Source organism: Phaenicophaeus curvirostris, chromosome 2 (assembly GCF_032191515.1).
Source record: "Phaenicophaeus curvirostris isolate KB17595 chromosome 2, BPBGC_Pcur_1.0, whole genome shotgun sequence".
Lineage (NCBI taxonomy): Eukaryota > Metazoa > Chordata > Aves > Cuculiformes > Cuculidae > Phaenicophaeus > Phaenicophaeus curvirostris.
In genome coordinates this window covers 103,764,127-103,787,152 of record NC_091393.1, presented here as the reverse complement: position 1 = coordinate 103,787,152, position 23,026 = coordinate 103,764,127, and the positions used below count along the sequence as shown (strand labels likewise).

The 23,026-nt window shown below is 38.2% G+C and overlaps 1 protein-coding gene across 1 annotated transcript; it reads right to left on the bottom strand.

The window, feature by feature from the left end:
* Window positions 1-1,416: 1,416 nt before the first annotated feature.
* PNPT1 (polyribonucleotide nucleotidyltransferase 1) lies at window positions 1,417-21,344 on the bottom strand. Its single transcript, XM_069850220.1, has 29 exons — window positions 21,168-21,344; window positions 19,187-19,247; window positions 18,815-18,889; window positions 17,899-18,004; window positions 16,838-16,887; window positions 16,282-16,345; window positions 16,148-16,195; window positions 15,334-15,447; window positions 14,905-15,091; window positions 14,353-14,404; window positions 13,984-14,041; window positions 13,739-13,835; window positions 13,542-13,644; window positions 12,232-12,302; window positions 10,744-10,780; window positions 9,942-10,008; window positions 9,761-9,850; window positions 8,873-8,926; window positions 8,664-8,770; window positions 7,921-7,992; window positions 7,758-7,821; window positions 6,086-6,169; window positions 5,519-5,602; window positions 4,933-5,039; window positions 4,792-4,847; window positions 4,167-4,245; window positions 3,692-3,739; window positions 3,198-3,356; window positions 1,417-2,425 (listed from the first exon to the last, which is right to left on the bottom strand). The coding sequence occupies exons 1-28, from the start codon at window positions 21,332-21,334 to the stop codon at window positions 3,201-3,203; spliced, it is 2,358 nt and encodes a 785-aa protein (XP_069706321.1). The 5' UTR covers window positions 21,335-21,344; the 3' UTR covers window positions 1,417-2,425; window positions 3,198-3,200.
* Window positions 21,345-23,026: the final 1,682 nt, after the last annotated feature.

The window sequence follows — 23,026 nt, the reverse complement described above, 5'->3', positions numbered from 1 at the left end:
AGGGCAGGCTGCAGAGAGAGCAGTCAAGCATCAAAATCCAATTTTATTTTTTGTGTTTTCAGAATTAAGACAGACAATTCATTCCTGAAATACTTAATTTCTTGGAGTGAAATTAAGAGACTGTATCATTCCCTCTGGCACGTAATCCCAGAAGTACAATTAGACCAGCTCTTATGCTTTTATTATAGTTCTTGTAACATTTATTGCTGATGTATAAAGATACCCCAGCTCCTGCTGCTTTATGCCTATGTGAAAACTTCAGGCTTTGATAAATAAAAGCATTTCTGGCTCTCTTGACCTGGTGTAATGCTACAACTGCCTAGCTTCACTTTCCAAAGCAATTCCTTCATTTGAGATGGATCATTACAGAAGCTAAAATATCTAGAGCGGTAGAGTAAAAAAATCACTATTCAAAACCTGCAAAACCAGTTACTGCAATAGGGCTGAGCTGGCTCGCTCAAGCATTAAGCATTATTGACTTACCTGCTCTCTGATCATAGCTGATAGCACCCAAGAGTTAAGCATCTCCTGCTGTGGTCCAACCTGCCGCTACTGATGGCTCTCAGGTGAACCCAGGATGTCAGAAGCCAGCCTGCTTTCCCTCCAGGAACGTTCAGTCTAACACACGCCTACTCAATATTCTTGGCTCCCATCGGGCTTCTCTCCTCAGGTATGAGCAGCTGGTTTGTGCTCCTCCCAGACAGTTCCAAAGCATACTTTTTTTCTGCCCCTTCCCATAGGGCCTAAAACTTGTTGCAAGTGCAGAAAGGCAGGCTGACTGTACAGGTTCTGTCACAGGTACATGAGAAGCCTTTTTCCTGTTTTAAGATCTAACAAACAAAAAACCCCCCAGCAGGCTAACAGTTGGTTTACTGAGACCACCACCCATCGCAAACCATTGATGCTCCTGTTACTGCAGGCAAGAAAATACTTTCACAGGAAGGAACAGGATTCTTTGGCTCCTGAACCATCAGTTTTCACAGATACAAGTGCAAGCATCCTACTGGTAATGCCCTACCTAAAACAAAAAGGCTACTAAAGTTAGTACTTTATTTAGTATTTTAGAAACTAGAGCATCCATCTGTTCTGCTACAAGAAGAAGCCATATGGAAATTTTTCCACAACAAAAGAAGCTAAACCTTGGAAAACCACTTAGACTGCAGATGTCAGTTTCTGAGAACAGTTACAAGAAATCAGAACATGTTTGAGGAGCTTCTGTTTGGGGATTTTAGCATTTGCTTACATTATTTCACTAACTCTACCCAGGATATGTAACAAACAAGGTATCAGTCAATTAAGTTAAGACATAGTAAAAGCAAGAATACTAGAATTCTTACTGAAAAATAACAGAAATCAGTCCTCAAAGGCAGATATTTCAATCTTACATAACGAATGACACAGACAACTACAAAGAAGTGGGCCAGTCATTTCTTTCTTCTTTAATATTTTAACTTAGAATAAAAAAAGGCAGAGCAATTTTTACTGTACATTCACATTTCTCCTCTTCCTACTGCTTCATTTTTTTCTTTCAGAAGATTTAGATCCCACTTGCCATCAGGTAGGAAACCGATTTTCTTATTACATACAAATTGGCAAACATCAGAAGGGATAACCCTTTGATTTTCAAAGTCTGTATCTCATAGTAGAAAAACAAGTAGTTCTTGTGAGCCTCTGGGAGATGTTTTGAAGTTTAAGACAGACCAGTGAACCCATTGATGGAACATAATCAATAGAGGAATTCTGATACTCTTAATAAGGGTGTTTCAAGGGGAAGATTTATCACAATCGTTTATTCCACAACCATCATTTTAATTCAGCATTAACAAACCTAGATAATAAATGATGATGTTTCAGCCAGGTTCTCTGTTTTGTCCCCCTTCTGCTCAGATACTTCAACAAGCCTGAACCCTATGACCATTATTGGTATATTTATCTGAAACAATGTCAGTCACGTTAAAGGTGATACTTTTGTTTAAGTCTTCATGTTCTGCTCAACATTTCAATCTCGTACACTGGAGAGCCAGTAAACCTTTGGCCAAGTGTCTCTCTCAACAAAGCATACAGAATAATAACTATTAAATGCTTGCTTCTCATCTTTACATTTTTATTTTGAGATGATAATGAGAAGAACCTTAAGCGCCGAATTGTAGTCTGCTCTTCTGTCCATACACTTCCACATTCTTAGATTCTCAACTTACCCCTGACGCACAAGATAAGAGCATTGGTTGTTGTTTTATTGTTTCTTGCTTTATTTCAAGAGTTTTTAATCAATGTGAAGACTTTGAAGTTCTACACCACCTTTAAGCATAAATAATGTCTGTTTTAAAAATATGACTCACTACCATCCACCTGCAGACTCTTGTGAAGACATCTACAGATTGTAGCAAAGGTTGCTTGTGTTTTCACAAACCATCACACTTTTTCCCTGAAAGAGATAGAAAATATTCTGCAACCAACTTACTATATCAAGGCATAAAACTAAAAAAACTTGTTCCTTAAAAAAAATAACCAAAAACCAGCCACCCTGCTTCAATGAATTTTAATTTCTTGTAGAGCTGTAAATCATGCCTAGAGCAGATTGCCTTAAGTTATCACTGGTGCATAGCATTTCCATTTGCCAGTCTCGTTGTGTAACCGCCTTGGATTTTATACCAGACACCTTCCTGTTCTAGTAGCTTCCTCAGGAAAAGTGTGCACAACAGCTCTGGGGAAAGTTTAGGCATAAGTCTGTTGACAGTCAAATAAATACATGCTGGGAAAGTAGTTCTAGGGAAGAGCTCCGGGCATTCCTTTAATTGACTGAGAAGTCTTCACTAATTGGTTCAAAACTTTCAAAAAAGCAGTTCATTTTTCTTCTCTTCCCTATTCTATTTTTTTTTCCTTTAAAAAATGGTGGCAAGGCAGAGAAAAGGGAACCCTTACACAGAGGTTGTAGATCAACAAGTAAGTGCATTTTGGAGGAAGCATGTTTGTCTAATTTATCTGAAACTGTCAAGGCATTTGAACCAAGTTCTTTCCAACTGCAGCACATGCAAGTGCCGTCACTAACTTTTGACAAGCTGTAACAGAACTGACAAGCAGTATTCGTGCACCACTGAAGAGTAATTGTACAATATAAAGACCAGATTGACACAACTCCTTACAATAGTTGTAGAAGGGCAGTACTGAGCCATCTTAAGTTGTTCCTATGGCCTCACCTGTCACTGAGATGAAGTCGATGACTGTGGAACACTACCTCCCAAGACGATACTGTTCTTGTCAGTAAGGGTTTTAAGCACAGTTGTGGCTGGTGACTGTAGGATTTTACGTGAAAGCCTCATTCTACCATCAGTTGGATCTCGTCCGAAGTATTTAACCTGTTAAGAAAACAAATCATTTTAAGACTGAGCAAATTGAAGAAAGATGGTAGGGTGTTTTGGTTTTTATTTTCTTTCCCATTTGGTCCTAGAAAAGCCATAAACAATAGGCACCAGTTGGCCTATCTTGATCTGTCAAATTCATGTGGTGCCTACATACTAAGGGTATGAGACTAAATCAAATTGATTTGAAGCGACCAGGCCTTGAATTAGCACAGAATGAGAATCTGACATGGCAAAATATTTTTTTCATAAGAACATAATAAAAAGTCTACATAAATTCTAAAATATGATCAGCAGTTTGTTAGCATTTTAAAGTTGGGAAAAATAATTACCTGAATTTCTTGTCCAACTTCTAATCCCAGGGCACTAGGATGTTTAATCTAGAACAGTGTTTTTCAGAAAAAAATATTTCAGTGTGATTCATTTTGTAAGGTTAGTTATAAAAGCTACAGAAGTTCCTTCTTTTAGGGATTCTTCATGCTATACTTCAGATAACTACAGTGTCTCAACACCACTTTACAAGCAACAGGTTTCTAAATTTTATACAGAAAAGGGTATTGCAGCTCTAAAGAACTAAGCCAGGTACATAAAAGCATAGACAGTAGGATTGTGGCAGGCATACAATTACGATTGTTTGCAGCTTTTAAGTACAGGGCAAGAAGAGTAAAAGGCAGTGCTGATCTAACAGCTTTTAACATGAATGGACTACAGACCAACAGTATTTGTTAAAGCTAATGCAGACTACATTTAGTGAGACTAGATTAAAACCAAATATGTCTAGTTTATACTTGTCTAAGCAGACGTTACCTTTCTTTGATCAAGCTGTGAATTATGAAGTAACACTGGTGTCATGTTTGGATACAATTTTACCATCACTCCAGAGTCCCTGTAACACAAGCACCACAACTCTTTCAAAATACAGATAGAAGTCTTTTACTCAGCACGCTGACCCCAAAGAAAGCATTAGTAAACTTTTCAGACACAGGACTTTACTTCTCCCTTTAAAAAAAACCACAAAAACTTCTTAAATAGACCATAATATGCCCACTCACTTTAAATTACTTATTTCTGGAGAGTCTATTTCAGCATTAAGTACCATACATAAAATGCACGTAATTTCACTCCATTTGTCTTGCAAAAAGGAAAAGCAAATTCCTGCCACCTCTTTCAGGTACAAAGATGAAAAAGGCTTTAGGTTTTATAATTTATAGAGTCATTCTAATAACTAAAACAGCAAAAATAAAAGCCTCATTAAGAAACAGAATAATATTTTCAACAGAGAAAAAAGTCAAGAATGATGCAGGTGCCAACGTCACCAGCATAAGTTTGGCATTCTTAAAAGCGTCAATTATTTTCTATTGTATTTAGTCATCATGAATATAGCTGAGTAAATAAATTAATTCCTACTTCATCTCCAGAGCACTTCTCATACCTTATTTCAGTTATTGTGGCTGTATAAACTGCACCAAATTCCAAATTAACTTCCTGCTGTAAGAGGGGAAAAAAAAAAAAAGTAAGATGCAAATTCACAAAATGCAAACCGAAAAAGCTGACAACAAAAGTCTGTCCTTACATCATCTTTGCAGACTTCACGGATAAATTCTCTTGCTTCATGCATAGCACCAGGTGTCGGGGCAAACACAGAATATGTTTCTTCATCCAGCTGACTTACAGTTACACCTTAGAAACAGAATGTAATGACATTGCTATTGTTTCAGCAAGCAGAAAAGTTTCATTCAGTAAAGACTCACAGAGAGAAAAGTCATAGTGCATTCTCAATTTGGACTGAGCATTGGAACAGCTAAACATACAAGTCTGAAAACAAAGGTAAATGTTGGTTTGCAGTTTGCAGCATAAAGCACAATTAAAAAGCACCCTTTTCTCTTAATATTTCTTCCTATCTACTTCTTAGGTTGTTGCTGCTGAAGCACAAATGCCAGTTCTTTGGAGATGGTCTACATAACAGTTTGGGAAGTTTAAGGTTAGCTACCTAGAGTTTCTGAAAGGGCATAAAGATAGCATTAAAGACTTAGCAATAGCGATGCTAGTAATAGCCATGCTATCAATAGCCACTGATTAAAACTCCGCATTAGTAATATTCATACAAAGGAGAGAAACTAATAATGCATAACTTATCATAGGAAGCAAGAATGTCTTACCAGTCTGTGCCTGAAGTTTTTTCAAATTATAGGCCCCAGGACCAACGAATCTTAATCTTTTAGATAAGGGGACGTGGATAGTTTCTGAAAGAACATTTTAAAATACTTTGAAACGTTAAATATAACAATCCCAAAAGCTATCACAAAAAAAAAAAATCATGTCCATTTAGGTTTTAATCTTCTATAGCTACTTGTATTATTTACTGAACATTGATGTAATTACATTTAAAAACTGAAATAAATGAAAAGACAGAATACAAATACTTTGATGAGTGTAAATTACCTTAAGGCACACCTATACTGACATCTATATCCATTCTGATTTTTTTACAGTTTCACATAACTTCAGTTTCATTCTGTTTTCTGGTTTAACATGAAATAATACGGTGCTGCCTCACATGACAATAAAATACAAAAATTCACCTCAAAAACACAAACTAAAAAAATAATTCCAAGAGGCAGAAACATATAACAAATACATTATAAAAGCTGTTCCAAGCAGCAGCCTGTTGTTAAAAAAGTAATTATAGAACATATGAATTCATATCATCATACAACTAATATTACCTACAACTGGTCCATTTTCTTTTCTGTTAGGTCGGGGTTTTGCCAGTGTTTGGTTCATAATTTGTAAAATATCCCTCTTTGCAGCTGTGGGGATAAGGGGGAAGGAGAAGGAAGGAAAAACAGAGTTTTGTATAAGATTAAAATAAGTCTATGCAGTTTTTATTATAAAGTAGATTAACATCCATTCATAAAACCTACCTTCTACCTAATTTGAACATTTAGCATGGTAACCTAGAACTCTTCAGGTAGCACACTTATTGTGGTACAGCATTCTGCTCTGTGGATACAAAGCCTATACTTTCGGCACATTTACTGATTTTACGCAGCCTAGAACATTACATACAGTTCTGTTTCAGGGTATTATTTAAATAAATCAGAGTGCTGATAACGGCAACAGGGTGAAGCTTTGATTAGTTAAGTTATGACACACTAGCCTGGAACTTTAGCTGACACATCACTGAATAAAAATTGCTAGTTCTCACATTTTAGTAAGAGTTTTCTTACTAAAATCTTGCTGTCACAATCACATTGAAAATCTTCTCACACAACTAGTTAAATCCTTATTAAAGCTTGTAGTTTTTCATATGTCTCAAGAATATTTTAGCTGTGCACACCAGAATACAGACAGCGCTAAATTTCAACAGTATATATAACTGAAATTATGGTAAATGAGAAATTGTTTGCTGTTCTTTTAATAACACTATTCTGTTGGATTTTAAAAAAGTCATGGAATAGGATGTTTGTGTGTTAGTCCAAATCCCTTTTGGTGTTATGGTAAAGCTTTACATATTTAACAAGCAACAGATGCCTCCTCCCTCTCCAACTTTCACCAATCAAAACCAATCCAGAGTTTCAACATGCAAAACTGTACATCAGCCTTTACTACCTACATTATTCAGGGGGTATTGAGCTGCTAGATCTTAACCACGAATCCCCCTGAGATTACACAGAATTTACTTAAGTTTTAAGAACTTGCTGCTCAAGAGACGTTTAAAAATTGGTCTGAAGTTAGCTTGAAGCTTATTTTTAACAATTCTTTTTACCAATTTATTGCAGAGCAAAGAGCAAAGCTTTTTTTCCAACTCGCCACATATGGTTTGAACATACCATGACAAAGATTTTATAAATGGACATGGCTTAGTAATAGTGCACTTCTATCAGTCAAATATCAGTCTAATCCAGAATACCACATGTAAATATTTCAGAATATATTCTTCTACCCTTATGTTACTCTTTTGTTTAAGTTCCCATCTCTCATGCTCCAGTTTGCTACACCACTAACGTCATTGCCTTTTTCAAAACAAGTTACTGGCTGTACTAAGCTGGTGCTCATTAGTATCACACCGTTTGCAGGGAGTAATAGTTTGTTTTCTTTTTATCAAAAGTAACCTCCAAGACTAGCAATTTCACTGACAGTATGTACAATATTATGAAACTTAAGTGTAGTGGGAAGGACCTGTTTATTTGGTGAATGAATGCTCCCCTCTGGCAGAAAAAGCTATTTAGTGTGAAGCGCCTATATTTAAATATAACAGATAACACTCAAACCAGACCAGCTTTTTTTCCCACAATGAGAAAAAAAAATTATTATTTAGTTTCACAAAACTTAGAATTTAATAGTATTTATCATTTAGCGTGATAAAATGAGTGCAAATACAAGTTATGGACCTACCTGTTGCTTGCTGAATAGCTTCCATTACAATTTTTATTGGTATTCCTGGCAGTTTCAGATCAACCTAATATGGAGAGAGTTACGCAACATGAGTATGTAAGGAAGGGTTTTTTTTAGATACATTCTCAGAGTCTCCTTTTAGGAAGATTTAATGTTACAATACCTGCAAGGCAGTTATTCCTTTATTAGTACCTGCCATCTTGAAATCCATATCACCGTAGTAATCCTCAATTCCCTGACAGCACAGAAAGAAAGCAGGCAAATTGGAATAACTTTACACCAGCGTCACGTCTCATTATACTAAAAGTACATTCTATGTTTCAATATGCCACAAAGCAGTCATGCAAATAGAATTGCTTCTGAGATCCGTGTGTTTTTCTTCAGCCTTATTTTGCTGTTCATGATTAACACACTAACTTTTTGTCTTTATAAATTAAGAACTAGTTTTTGAACAACAGATCCACACCTGATTTTATAGTAACAGTGGCTGCCACAGGAAGCAGCAGCAGCATCATCATAACGTGCATTCCACCCGCCTGGCAACTTTGCTCATTCTCTATTCAAAATATTGTGGGTTTTGGTAAATCAAAGTATTCAAGAAACATTAAACTCTTTTTCCCCAAGGGAAAAGACAACATTCATTGGAAAAGAGAGTTTATGAGAGGTCAGAAAAAATAACTGAGCGATTACAAAAATGTAAGAAACATGACTGGATATTTCATAGAGATTTTATTTGAAATAGAGGGAGTCTAGGAGACAAAATAGAGAAGATAAAACTATTCAATATTTCTAGTACCATATGTTCCGGAATTAACTGATTAACTGGGTAAAATATTACAATATTAGGCCACAGAGTATTTTACAGAATTAAGCATCAATAAAAACAACGGTACTAGGAACACTTACCAGGATGTCTGTCAGCAAACGATAGTCCTCAATATCTCCTTTTTCCAGATTGGATTTGGTAATAAGACCTATTGCTACACCTGCCACTGCACTTGATACTGGTACTCCTAATAGCAGTAAATAAAATACATTTTTATAATTCTTGGTCATTTCCAAATACTGTAACACATTATTTTAAGGATAAACTACGCAAGTGCTGTATTTTGTACCTGCATCCATTAATGCTAAACTTCCACCACATGCAGAAGCCATTGATGAGGACCCTACAGAGTAAGAAGGGCGGGGGAGAAAGTATAAACATTGGTCAGACACATCTGACACAAAACTTGCTAGTGATACTCTTCAATGTCAGTTTGAAAATTAACTTGCTTCTAGCTAGAAAATACTATGTAGCAACACACATACTAAAACAAATAATGGCAATTATAAATTTCCTGTAGCCGAAGTATTTTTAACAAGAAATGGGTAGTATAGCTTGAAACTTTCACAATAGATACCAAAAAAACAATCTCAACAAGAATCATGGTTAATATTAAATGTTCCAGACAAGGACTCTGGATTTCAGAGGGAGCTGCAAATAGGACCCTTCTCTTCCTCCACTAACTCCTTTTCCCACCACCTGATGTTGCTAAAGTGCTAGGAAATAGAAAGTGGACCTTGGCAAGCTTCTTGCCACACAGGTGAATCTGCAGAGCAGTGAAATGGATAGCTCTTTCCCAGAGAGATGGAAAAGAATAAATATAGGCAGACAGAAGAAATAACATCTAAGTCAGTGAGGGTACTGGCTGTGATTAAACACCGAAGAATGGGTCTCAGACATACACAGATTTATTTTCCTCACTCTGTAGCATAAAAATGCCCCAAATACCATTTTACTGCTCAGAATTATGTTTACATCTCATATGAAAGTCCCACTGTTCATAATCATATGCATCCTTTTCATCTTAAGTTCTTCAGGTAGCAGAATTATCAAGACTAAGAACGTTAAAAATGGCATCTATTACCTAAAATGCCTACCACTCAAGTCTGTCAAACTCAAGCTTTAAGAATGAAATTTAGCCTCTAGCACTAGGTTAAAACCAAGAAAATCATAATACCATTTGACTCCAAGACTTCAGAAGTAACTCTTATTGTGAATGGGAAATCCTGGGGAACGATTGGTTTCAATGCTCTTTCTGCCAGTGCACCTGTTGGAAGAAACACCGAGTGATCCATAAATAAAATCAATCAGATAAAACATTAAAAGGTACAGCATGGGGCTTGCCAGTCAGAACTTACCATGTCCCAGTTCTCTTCTATTCACACCAGTAACTTTGCCAATCTCATTAGTTGCATAAGGTGGAAACTATGAAGTAAAAAATGTGTATAGAGAAAATTAGAGGGGTTTTTCCTCATTTTAAAATATATACTTAGAAAAAATAAATCTTCTACGTTTTGATGTATCTCAAGGTAAAAGAAACGGGAAAAAAATTAAACCACCATCTGACTTCTATCAGTCATGTATTTTGCAAAGCAGGACCAGTGTTTAGTAAATGCTTTACTTCCACAGAACAAAAGATAATAAAGCAGTTGCAAAGTAGTTAAGGAACAACACAACAAGCTTACATCAATTAAACTAGTCAAACAAGATATCAGAAATCTCATTTCTGTTATACAGATAATGGAATCAGACATGCCTGCTGCCTGTATGAATTACTTTGGGCACATTCCAAGACTGACAGAGATCCAAGATGTCAAAACACTTATTTACTACTGTTGTGGTGTGTCAGCTAAACACATTAATAGAGTTTATTAAAAATAATAAAGGAGGTTAATCCTGCTTTCAGTGATAACACATTCTTGAGGAACTAATTAAAAAGGCTGTATAAAATGGCAATTTACAAATTACCTAGTGCTTTTTAGGAAACCAGCACTTTTGTTCATAAATGGCAGTATAAATTCACATTTGAATTAGAAATAATAAAGTTTAGCAAACCTAGAGATACTGTAGTTCTTTGGAAGTGATCAATTTCACCTTTAAGAGCAAGAGATTAAGCCCCTCTGGGAATCATGCGAAAGTCGTGACCAGTAAAAGACTCACCTCATAATGCAGCATGAAGTTTTTATCTTTTATTCCACTATTAATTAAAAACACGACCAAGTCAGAAAAGAGCAAGCTAACATGTCTCACATACAACAGATAATATGTCAGATTATATTCAGTTATGCTTGCAAACAGACCTGGCCAAAACAATGAAGCAGTAGATTTGCTCATCACCCACATTTTTCTTAAGATTTTCTATGTAGTGAACAAACTAAAAAGCATAGTCTACAAAGAAAAAAACCTCACATGTTAATCACCAACATTTTTAGATTAGAATAGCCCCTATCAGTTCTTTATGCTGGCTTTGGTGAGTCTGAAGGAAGGCAAAAAGTATCAAACATCAAAACCATTAGCATCATACTGTATACATTGCAGTGAGGACTCAAACATAAGTACTTGTAAGGAAAATGGAATATCTCTGTAACCACAAAATAGCTCTCAATTAAATAAAGTGTGTGCTCAAAAAAGGTTCTGAAGAACCCCAAGACTTGACTTAGCAATAAATATAAAAAAGCTGATCTATCAACAAAGTTGCTCCAAGTCAAGACTTGCCTGTACTTTCATATAGAGCCAAAACTTGCATTCACTAAGCGACCTGACTGTTAATGAAAACCCATTTTTTAACACAGAAACTAATTTCCCAGAATATAAAAATTACAAAATACGGACAGACACCTCCAGTCCAAAAAATTTAGCTAAAGCAAAACTGGCATGCTAAAACGTAGAAGCTCCCACACTAGTGGGATGAGATCGCTGAACTGCAGCTTTAAAGAGAAAGAGTTTCCCTGCCCCAACAAGCTGACCCTCAGCATTAAAATGTTAACAGCACAGGGACTTGCTTGATACATTGTAAGTTAAATTTTTCTTCCTCCACTAAAAAAAGAACACAAATATTTTCAACTCTTTGAACATTTTCGCTTTGAGACAAAATGAGAAGTTTCAGACATGTTGATTCAGTTGGGGAAGCGCCTCCTCAATTATCTGCTTTTTCATTGTTTCCATTTGAACAAAACTTGAGAAACAGAACAGTACTTCATGGCCTACCTGCATCCAACCCATTGAGCACAACTTCAAAACTTGTGAGAAAAAGATATGTATTCTACTCATTTAATCAAGTTCCAAGCATGACAGTAAATACTTGAAACAGAGAATCAACTTTCAACTATTTTATTTAAAGAGCCTTGACACATTGGCATAGTTTTACAGATTCAAGAGTAATTTGCTATTTTCTTTCTCTCAAAATCAGACTGGATGTTACTTGTAAATACTGTCCAATACCATACGCTTGTCTATGGGATTAATAATCTAAAAGAAAAACAACTGCCAAGATCTCTTGAAAATAGGGCACTTCAAAGTCCAATTTAAAGACTTTTCAGTCTCAGCAAATGCATATATTTGTGTTGAAGGTCAAGGAAATTTTAACAAATATGCTTAAATGCTCAGTTTCTTTTACTGGCATGACAAAATACCAGAAGACATACATACCTCACTGCTGTTGAGATAAGATCTGATTTAACACTTGATTCTATAGAGTCAAATGTAACTGTACAGAGAACCTAAAAAAAAAGATTAAATAAACTGCTCTTAAACACTTCAGCTTTAACAACTTTTACTGTTTATGAATAATCAAAAAATGATTTTGGCAACAAATATGAAGCCACCACTTCTGCAAACTTTTTTTCCCTTTTATCACACAAATTATTCATAATCTGTAAGGATTATACAACCTAACAAGAAATGACACTTAAAAATACTAATTTAATGCTTTCTAACCTGGTAGGAGCCTAGAACGGTTTGTTCACTAGGATACTAAACTACTTCATTTAAGAGCCAGGGTCAGAAGCAACTACAATACTGTACATAAAAGCAGGCCTGTTTGTCATATGGGCTTGCTGCACACGCTGTTTTTAGAGGAATAAAAGAGGACAATATTGAGGAGTAAAAATCACTGTTTGCAACTACCCATGTACCCTGTAGTAAGTCAGACCAAAGGCTTACAGTCTTCTAGGCAAGTGAGATATGAAAAAAAATCCAGAAGACCAAATCTTGAGTACAATCTTAATTCAATGCACCCAACATCTGACGCTTTTGGCAGAAAAAAAAAAAATCCTATTAATGTGATTTTTTTGGTACCATTCCCCATTTTATTCTGGATTACATATATTGCGAACAAATTAAATTCCTTTTAAAAGGCTTCTCATGACATGCACAATTTAGCACTGCCCTGCATACCAAGGATCCATTAACAGTCACCCATTTTTCTAAAACCAACAGGACTGTATTTTGCATGAAAAGCTTTTGCTTCAACAAGAATCTTTTTTAACATGAAAATCTATATAAAGGTATGACAAAGATATGATTTTTGGTTAACCTTATTAACAACCAAATTTACTTTAAGCCACCCTGAACTGGACGGCTCAAACCACTTCCCACCAAGACAAAACTCAGCCAACCAAAAGCGTCCCAAATATACCAATCTGTTTACAAGGAGAGTCTTTACAGCCTTTACTTTGGTTAGCAGACACTTTATAAAATCTGAAGACACAATAATGCTTTCTATACTATTCCTGGGCACACATGCTTAGAACGTTGTCTTATCACCTGTACCATTCATGTAACAAGGAACCAAGCTTTGTCTATTGTCTTAATGGACTCAGGCATGTTTTAATTATATCTAAACTGTTTTCTGGTTATTATCATTTGAGCTTAAAGAAAAAGGAAACCTTGCATTTAAATGAAAAATACTAATCTCCCAGTTTTTGATAAATAAGACTTCAGATGTTTAAAGATACTACCTGTGTTTGACCTCTCTGAAATAAGGCTGATCCATGAAGCATTTTAAACATGTTCACTTCACATTTAATATCTCTGAGGGAAGTCAAGTCTCTTCCGTCACACCTGAAGTTACACGCAGAAATTGAGATCAATGAAACAACCAATCTTCGATAAAAAGCTCACAAAAATATTATTCGGTAGAGTTGGATATATTTACCGTCTGTATTCATTCAGAATAAGATTCCTAAAAATATCCTTCGAAACCACGTTGAAAGATTCCATGATTTCATAAGGCTCAGCCTCTGGAAATTTTTCTAGGCATAAAAAAGAAATTGCATCTGAAATTGGAAATTTTATAGAACCTTCAGTAAAATAGCTTGGCCAGCAAAGAGCACACTGTACCTCTAAGCAGTACTAGCTCTCTAAGCATTCTCTAAATCTTAAGGAAGTAGAAAATAATACCTTTCAGGTGTTCTTCTGTTTCAAGCCTTATTTTGTTAATTGCTTCATCTCTAGAAATCTAGAATACAGGATTTGTAATCAGTTAACTCTACAGAGCAGAATAACAAAAGAGCTTTAGGTTGTAGGGGCTTCAGTTGGTTGAAAATTCTGTAAATCAAGGAATAAGAAATAGGATCGTCACACCAATTCAAAGATCAATCACGTACTACAAATATTACGGTCAATAAGAACTTACAGAACTATTTATTATTAATATTGTAAATATATGCAGAAGAGTTTTTATTAACAGTAGTGTAAAGACACTAAATCTTACTACAGTTTCATTATGATATTAGTTGAAAAATAATTAAATTCAAATTGATTACTTACTTTATCATGGCTAGAATCCGTGAACACTGCATAGATCTTGTCAGAAGCAAGTCTTTTGGAAGAAAAGAAATAAATTTTGAAAACACACCTTAAAAAATTCATATAACTAGTTTCTTTTAAGGACTAAACATTTGTTTTCATTAGCAGTAAGAAAGCACCAGACTGACATTTATAAACATTACTAGCTCCAGCTGTCCTTCCTGCTCTGCTCCCACTTCCCTGAAACTAGTTACCAACTCCACAGCAAAGCTCACACAACCCAACATATTCTGAACTTCTGTTGTCGCTGTTCAATAAGAATGGCATGTTAACTTACATATACCTTCACTGTGTTTTCAGGGTGTTTGTTTTGTCCTGTCATTCTTACTAAGTATAAACCAAAAAAGCCACATTCCTAAGCTTCTATGGAAAATGCAGCGAGTAATTCTGAACTTTCAAAGCATGCTATTTTGTTAAACAAGCACGCTAACCTACCTGATCAGAGCTCAAATTAAGTAAGTATTTTGAGTCACTTAACAGAATTTACATAAAAATTATTTGTTTTGAACTTACTTCTTTGCACATTCAACAATCTCTTCAGGAGCAATAAATAACTTCTGAACAGTTCTCTTGACAACACCTCGTTCCTTCACTAGTTGTTGAATTCCTTGAATTATTTGCTGGGAATGCTTCACTCCTACTTTGATGGCATGACAGAAGTCTTGTTGCAATATATTCTCAGCAGTCGCTTCCAACATAACTATCAATGGAAAGTTAAAGTAAAATACTATTTGACTGTTCAATAGCAATCTAATTCAACTGAGGAAATACTGATTAATATTAAACTGTGTGAATATAATTAACTTCACCTAACCAAAAATTACCTATCATTGTTGTTTATTCCTATTCTTGTATAAAAATACAAGTTCCAGAGATTAGCAAAATATCTGCAAAGAGAGATCTACTTGATTTGCAACAGTTATTAACAACTAACGTACTTACCAACTTGACTTTGTGGAGCTCCAGCAACAACTAAATTTAAAGCACTAGAAGACATCTGTTTTCGGGTTGGATTGATAATAGTTTCTCCATCAACCAGTCCTACCCTTACTGCACCTACAAAGAAACCCCAGAAAATTATTATTATAATACGGAAGTTCTTTAAGGCATCATTTTACTTTGAAAATTATATAACTATAAACAATAATTTAAGCTATGGATTCAGTTTAAAATATTAGCATGCTAGCTACATATTAAGAACAAATCTGTATGGTAAAATTACCTATTCTTGTATTTCTTTTGGGTAGTATTACTGGGTAGGGCATATAATGCCAAGTAGTATTACACAAAAAGTTGTAAGTCTGCTGGGCTATTCTAGTCACTTGAGCACATGTTTTCTAGAAAAAAGGCAAGTGAAAGGAAAAATACAGCTAAACATTTGTTCTTGGCTAGACCATTCCTCTTCCCCAAAAATGTTCATAATGAAATAAAGCTCTTCTTGAGTTCTTTGAGAGAAAGTATTGTTATCCATCTATTTTCTCAACAATGCTTTTAAAGAATAAGTTTCTCTAAAGAAAAAAATGAAGTTACTGGTTTCTGTACTACACTGTTTCTGAATTCTAAATCCTTCCAGTATATTTAGTCCAGAAAAAATAATGCATTAAAATAGAACAATCCTAGTAATTGTAAGATTATTTTCAATACTTGAAACAAAAGATAGAGGAATTCAGATTCTTCTTAAAAAAATAAAGCACAAACTCTTTTCCAAGTCTTCCATTATGTTTGAATCGCCCATCATTTCAAAATAGGTACTTACCAATAGGACCATTCCACGGAATATCAGATAACGCAAGTGCTGCAGAAGCTAAAATGAAGACATAAAAATCCACATTAGAAAAAACATATCATATTAAATAGCATACAAGCACTTATTTCCAAAGGCCCTCTTACCTCCATTAATGGCCAGAATATCAGGATCATTGACACCATCTACTGCTAAAAGATTACAAAGGATCTGGCATAAGATAAAAGACAATGAATAATTTCGACCTATACATTTTTGTTAGCTGTCAATACAAAGCTAAGGACAATGAAACAAAACATTCCACATATTTATACAAACTTATTCTGCAAAGGAAAATTTGTTCAGGTACTTAAGGTAGAAAGCTTGTGAAAAAAACCTTAGGATATCTATATCATATACTATGAGGTATCCTATTAGCCTTTTCTTTCCTCTGTCGTACAGAGGATATTTTAATTTTGTTCCTGTATCTCTGCAACAAAACTTGTAAGCTAGCACGTAATAAAAATACTTTAATTCAAGGAGCTGACAAACTAAAAAGCAGCATTACACTATTAGACCATTTTTCAAACCACATACCTTTCCTGTAGGCTAATCAGAACCACTTTTCTTAAAATAGTCCCTCCACATGAAACTTTCATTAGATTTAACCAAGTTTTCCATTCTAAAAGGTAGCTATAGTTAAGCACAGCAAGCATGACCTACCTGCGTATCATAAAAGTAGCCTGCTGGAAAGAGTGGTCTGATTGACCGATCTGCAAAAGAAATATTCAAAGTCTAAGCCGTATTTGGTTTGCGATAATTGGCATTCAGTTTGCCTGGCAATGACACCACAAGACACTGACAAAATGGTTTAAATGAAAGACCCAAACAAACAGAAAAGAAGACAGCAGGCAGAGAACTTAGGAAGAAATCTAACATGAAATACAGTCAACTGCAATATTTCAACAGCACTCAAGAATAAAATAAGAGGTATTTGGATGAGCACACTCAAAGTCATATAACCCAAGGTAAAAACGCTAAAAAGTCTTCTATACTTCAGAATACAAATAATCTATTAAATAGTATTTCACCAGAAACATCACCATGAAGAGACAAAGTCCATAAATAAAAACAAGGCAACAAAAGTATGTATGTTCAAAATGTTGCATTATTTCCATGATACTTAATTTTCCTTATAGTTTTATATCCGTCTGAAGCACACAGGACTCCGTAACAGCCCAGGTCTTATAGGCTGTTTCCTCTCATAAATCTTTTCACTGCCATCTTAAGATGCTGATGAATTTGACAGTAGTTTTATATAAACATTGAATTTCAAGCTACTATCTTACTCATGAATGGAGACAACAGCCATGACAGAGATGACTTTTCAAGCAGATCAAGAGGGAGAGGTTAAGTTTATACCAATCACTAAGTCTGTCTCTGTGTATTTCGGAGATCAGCTTGGTTTTTTTTCACCTGTCCAGGCAGATGTGCAACTGCAGAGGTGACGTCCCTCAGTTAGGACAAGATCTATATCAACTAATGAGACAGCAAGATCTCTCAGGGTCCAAGCTTATCTATAAAGGAATGTGCACACAGCTCCAGCTGACACACCGTTTTAAAAATCAGTTCTGATAAACAGTAAACAAGTTCGTTTTCTTCTGACATAACTGCAGAAACAATCAGCTCTGCCAACAGCAGCTATAAATCATCATATTTTCAAACATTGATAATGATATTAGAAAATATTTAAAATACATGGTCAATAACATATTTCAGCCTACCTATTACTCTGCTGGTAAGAATTTCTCTATCAGTGGAACCAAGTTCTCTTCTTAGATAGTTTGTAGGAATTCTTCCTGCTGCAGCAGCTTTCTGACGGTAGTCAACCTTTTAAAAACAAAATGAGGATTCCTAAAGACAACAGATTATGAATTTCAGAGCCACAGAATTGTTTAGCTTAGAAGCTACACTTCAGAAGGTCTATAGCCCAATTTCCTCCCCAGAGCGAAGTCAACCCTTAATTCAGATTACATTACTCAGGGCTGTCCTGATGTTGAAATGGACCCTCCTGTTCTATAGCATATGTGGACTGCCCAGCCAGACAGTATCCAGCCCAGACTGCCGCCGGGCACTAGTGCACCCCAAGACCAGGACTTTGTGTTTGTTGTTCTGGAATTCATAAGACTCCCGTTGGCTCATTACTCCAGCACCTGGTACCCCACACTGGATGGCAGTCCTGCTTCTGAGTGCATCATCTGCAAACTTGATGAGCAGGGATTCCACACTACCCATACAAGTACAAAACAGGTTGTAACCCAAGACAGACCCCTGAGGAACTCACTATGATTCAGCCTCTAGTTAGAGCATGAATCCATCACCCCTAATAACCACGACACTTTGATCCAACCAGTTTTTCCCACTTCCATAATATAAAGTCTGAATGTAAATGTTGCACCAGATGGAATTAACAAAGCTTTTGTGGAAAGCTTTGCTGAAGTCAAGGTAGGCAAGATCCACTGCTTCTCCCTCATCCACAGGCCCAGACATTTTATCACTGACTGCTATTCTGAAGTCCAAGGTCTGTAGCCTGCTACTTGCATTCCTCGTTCCCCCCAGCACCTTGGACTCCACTACTCGATTACCACTGCTAAGGCTACCACTGGTGATCACAAGAATAATTTTGTTGTTAGTACTTACCACTAGCGGCATAAACTGAGATGGAGAAGGCTTAGTTTTACTGACTGCTGTGACCATTACAGCTGTGTCACCTAGCTGGATTAAGAAAAAAAATAACTGAAATGATCTGCAAACAAAACATTATCTGAAGACACACACACAACACACACACAAAATAAAAATCCGGAATGTTCTTTGCAGAAAACAACCACATAAATCCATGCTTCTAACAATAATTTTTAATTTTCAATCATTTTTTTTCCCCTACAAGGCAGACATCAGGGATTATATTGCTGTGTGAGGATCTATACGCCTTTAATATGCTTTGATATCCTAATAATTACTGTTCAGATGCAGAAATTTTGGAAGTTACAAAATTTTGACTTTTTTTACCTGAACAACAGCAGATCCATCAGCAAACCTAGCAAGCTTTCCAGAAGAGAGTTCCATCTTCCTATTGGAAAGAATTAATAAGTTATCACAGTGAATTTTTCCCATGTCTGCATTCCTCTATAGCATCTACTGTACAAAATGTTGGCTACACTTCATATTAGGGACAAAAATCCTCATTAGATATGGAAATCAAAACTCTTTGACCTTAAGTGACCAAATCCCCTTACCTTAATTGTGTTTTTGATTCATATGCCCTGCTTTTTTCACCTTGAAGAAAAGACTTGCAGGGACATCAGATGTTACCTAATGTTACATGAAGGGCTTAGAGCCAAAATGCTTTGCTTGCACTGTAAGATGAATCACCAACCTATTCAAGCTGGGTTTTAGAGTCTCACTATGAGAAAACATAAGTACACACCTGCTGTGCCCTGACAAGAAAAAGGGGAGCTGCTTGCACACCCACAGAACACCTTTCCATAGAATCACAGAATTGTTAAGTTTGGAAAAGAACTCCAAGATCATTAAGTCCAACCACCAACATAACAACACCATGAATACTAAACCATGCCCTAAAGCATCACATCTACATGTTTTTTGAACATCTCCAGAGATGGTGACTCCACCGCTTCCCTGGGCAGCCTCTTCCAATGCTCCACCACTCTTTTGGTAAAGAAAGTTTTCCTAATATCCAATCTAAACCTCCTGTGGCACAACGTGAGGCCATTTCCTCTTGTTCTATCACTTGTTACTTGGGAGATCAACACCCATCTAGCTACAATCTCCTTTTAGGTAGTTGTAAAGAGTGATAAGCTCTCATCTCAGCCTCCTTTTTATCCAGGCTAAACAATCCCAGTTCCCTCAGTCACTCCTCATGAAACTCATTCCCAGCCCCTTCATCGTCCTCCTCTAGACATGCTCCAGCAGCTCAACGTCATTCTTGTACTGAGGGGCCCAAAACTGAACACACAATTTGAGATGCAGCCTCACCAGCACTGAGTACAGGGGTGCAACCACTTCCTTGGTCCTGCTGGCCACACCATTTCAGATCCAAGCCAGAATGCAGTTGGCCTTCTTGGCCACCTGGGCACAATGCTGGCTTATTTTAAGCTATTGCTGACCCGCACCCCCAGGCCCTTCTGTGCCCAGCAGCTTTCCAGCCACTCTTCCCCAAGTCCATAGCATTGCACGGGGTTGTCGTGTTGCAAGTGTAGGACCCAGCACTTGGCTTTGTTGAACCATCCCACTGGCCTTACCCCACTGATCCAGCCTGTCTGGGTCCCTCTGCAGAGTGTTCCTGCCTTCAAGCAGATTGATGCTTCCCCCCAGTTTGGTGTCATCTGGAAACTGACTGAGGATGCACTCAGTCCCCTTCATCCACATCATTGATAAAGATATTAAACGGAACTGGGCCCAGCACTGAGTCCTGGGGAACACTATTTGTGACCAGCCACCAACTGGATTTAACTCCACTCACCACAATTCCCTGGGCTCAGCCATCCAGTCAGTTTTTTACCCAGTGAAGAGCAAACCTGTCTAAAGCACAGAATCACGGTATCACTAGGTTGGAAAAAACCTCAGAGATCATCAAGCTCAACCATACCTGCTCACTACTAAATTATACCCCTAAGCACCTAATCTACCTGACTTTTAAACACCTGCAGGGATGGGGACTCAACCACTTCCCTGAGGAGCCTGTTCCAGTACTTGATAACCCTTTCTGTGAAGATTTTTTTCCTTATGTCCAATTAGCACCTCCCCTGGCACAACTTGTAGTCATTCCCTCTCGTCCCATCATTTGTGACTTGGCAGAAGAGACCAGTACCCATCGCGCTACAATCTCCCTTCAGGCAGTTATAGAGAACGATAAGGTCTCCCCTCGGCCTCCGTTTCTCTAGGCTAAACAACGGGCCTCCAACCCCTCTGGGAGAACGTTCACCCCTGGCTGCGGGGACCTCCGGCCCCCTCGGCCCCCATGGCTCACCTGCCCCCCACCTCCACCGACACCGCGGCGCCGCGGGCCGGCGCCTCCCGCAAGGCGCAGCCGCCCGGGCACAGCAGCTGCCGCCGCCGCCACCACCGCGCCGCGGCCCCGCCGACATCGCCCGAGCGGCGCAGCGCGACGGCCCCACATCGCGCCGCGGCGGCCATGGCGCCCGGGGACCGGAAGTGGGGTGGGAGCGGGGGAACCCCGCGCGCAGCCGCCACGCGATTGGCCGCGCGCCACGGAGAGCTCGAAGCGGATTGGCCGCCGCCACGGAGAGCTCGAAGCGGATTGGCTGGCGCGAGGCGAGTCCGAAGCGGGTTGGCGGGCGCGCCGCGGCGGTTCGGTTTCGATTCCGCGGCGCGAGCTCCCGCGCGTGCCCCCTGGCGGGAGGCGTTTGTGTATCCCGTCCAGCTACGGCGGCTGCGGAGGGACACGCAGCGCAGAACGCGCGAGCGCGGCGGCTCCTCGGTAAGAAGTGGCCGAAAAAGCTCGGTGGCGACCCCTGGATATGAGATGGGTTTGGAGCCAGCTCAAACTAAAATATGGAGGACATAAGACTAGACATAAGGAAGAATTTCTTCAAGATGAGGGTGGTGAGGCACTGGCGCTGGCTGCCCAGGGAAGCTGTGGCTGCCCCATCCCTGGGGGTGTTCAAGGCCGGGTTGGATGGGGCTTGGGCAGCCTGATCCAGTGGAAGATGTCTCTGCCCATGGCAGCGGGGTTGGAACTGGGTGGGCTTCCAGGTCCCTTCCAACCCAAACTCTTCTATGATCAGCTCAAACGAGGGCCCATACTGATGGGGAGGACACATGCACCAGGGCTGCCACCAGCCTCCCGCCGCTGGCACCTCAGGTGACTTTGTGGCTCCTTCACACCAAGAACCCTGGCATCAGTTGTCACAAGCAATAGCGGCTACACAGGCAGCCACTCAACTCGAACCCATGCCTGTGGCCACAAGCACTGTAGCTGCAGCAAGAGTCACTGGCAAATCAGCTGCTCAATGTGAACCAGATCCTGTTGTAGCAAGCACTTTAACATCTGCTATGGATGTTTCTGCCGAATCCATACAGGTTCCAGTGGTTGCAAATACCACTGCTCAGCACCCGCTATCGCTGCTGAGTGATGGGGTGCAAGGACTAATGTGGAAGAGTTATTACTTGCTACACAGACAGTCAAAAATTCAGGGCCTGGGAGCGTGGCTGAATGGGTCAGTGCTGGCTTAATGTCACACTTGAAAAAATATGTATATATTTGGGATATATGTATGTTTGGGATTCTTTTGTTATGGGCCTCTTGTTTTCAAAACCATACATCCACCACCAACCTCCTTTCCCCTCATTTCAAAATAATGAATTAGAATCATCAAGTCATTCGGTTGGAAAATACATTTGAGATCATGGAGTCCAGCCATACCCTTGCACTACTAAACCATCTATATCCCTGAGTACCTCATCTACCAGTCTTCTAAACACCTCCAGGGATGATGACCCAACAACTTTCCTGGGCAGCTGTTCCAGTGCCTGAGAACCCTTTCTGTAATGAATTTTTACCTAATATCTAATCTTAACCTCCCCTGGCACAACTTGAGGCCATTTGCTCTCATCCTAAGTTAAGCCACCTGAATTTTTTTTTATCTCACAGCTGTATTAACCATAGATCATGTAGCAGTTATCTGACAGTTGGAGCATGGCAACAGTATTGAGATGTTTACACTAGCTTGAAGGTCTTGCTTACCTCAAGTAACTGAAGGGGTCACTTCATGACGCCCAGTCCTCACTTTTACCCTTGGTAAGGCAAGAACAGCAATCCTTAGCACTCTTTCAAGCTAGGAATATAAAAATATTTTTAAAAGTGCG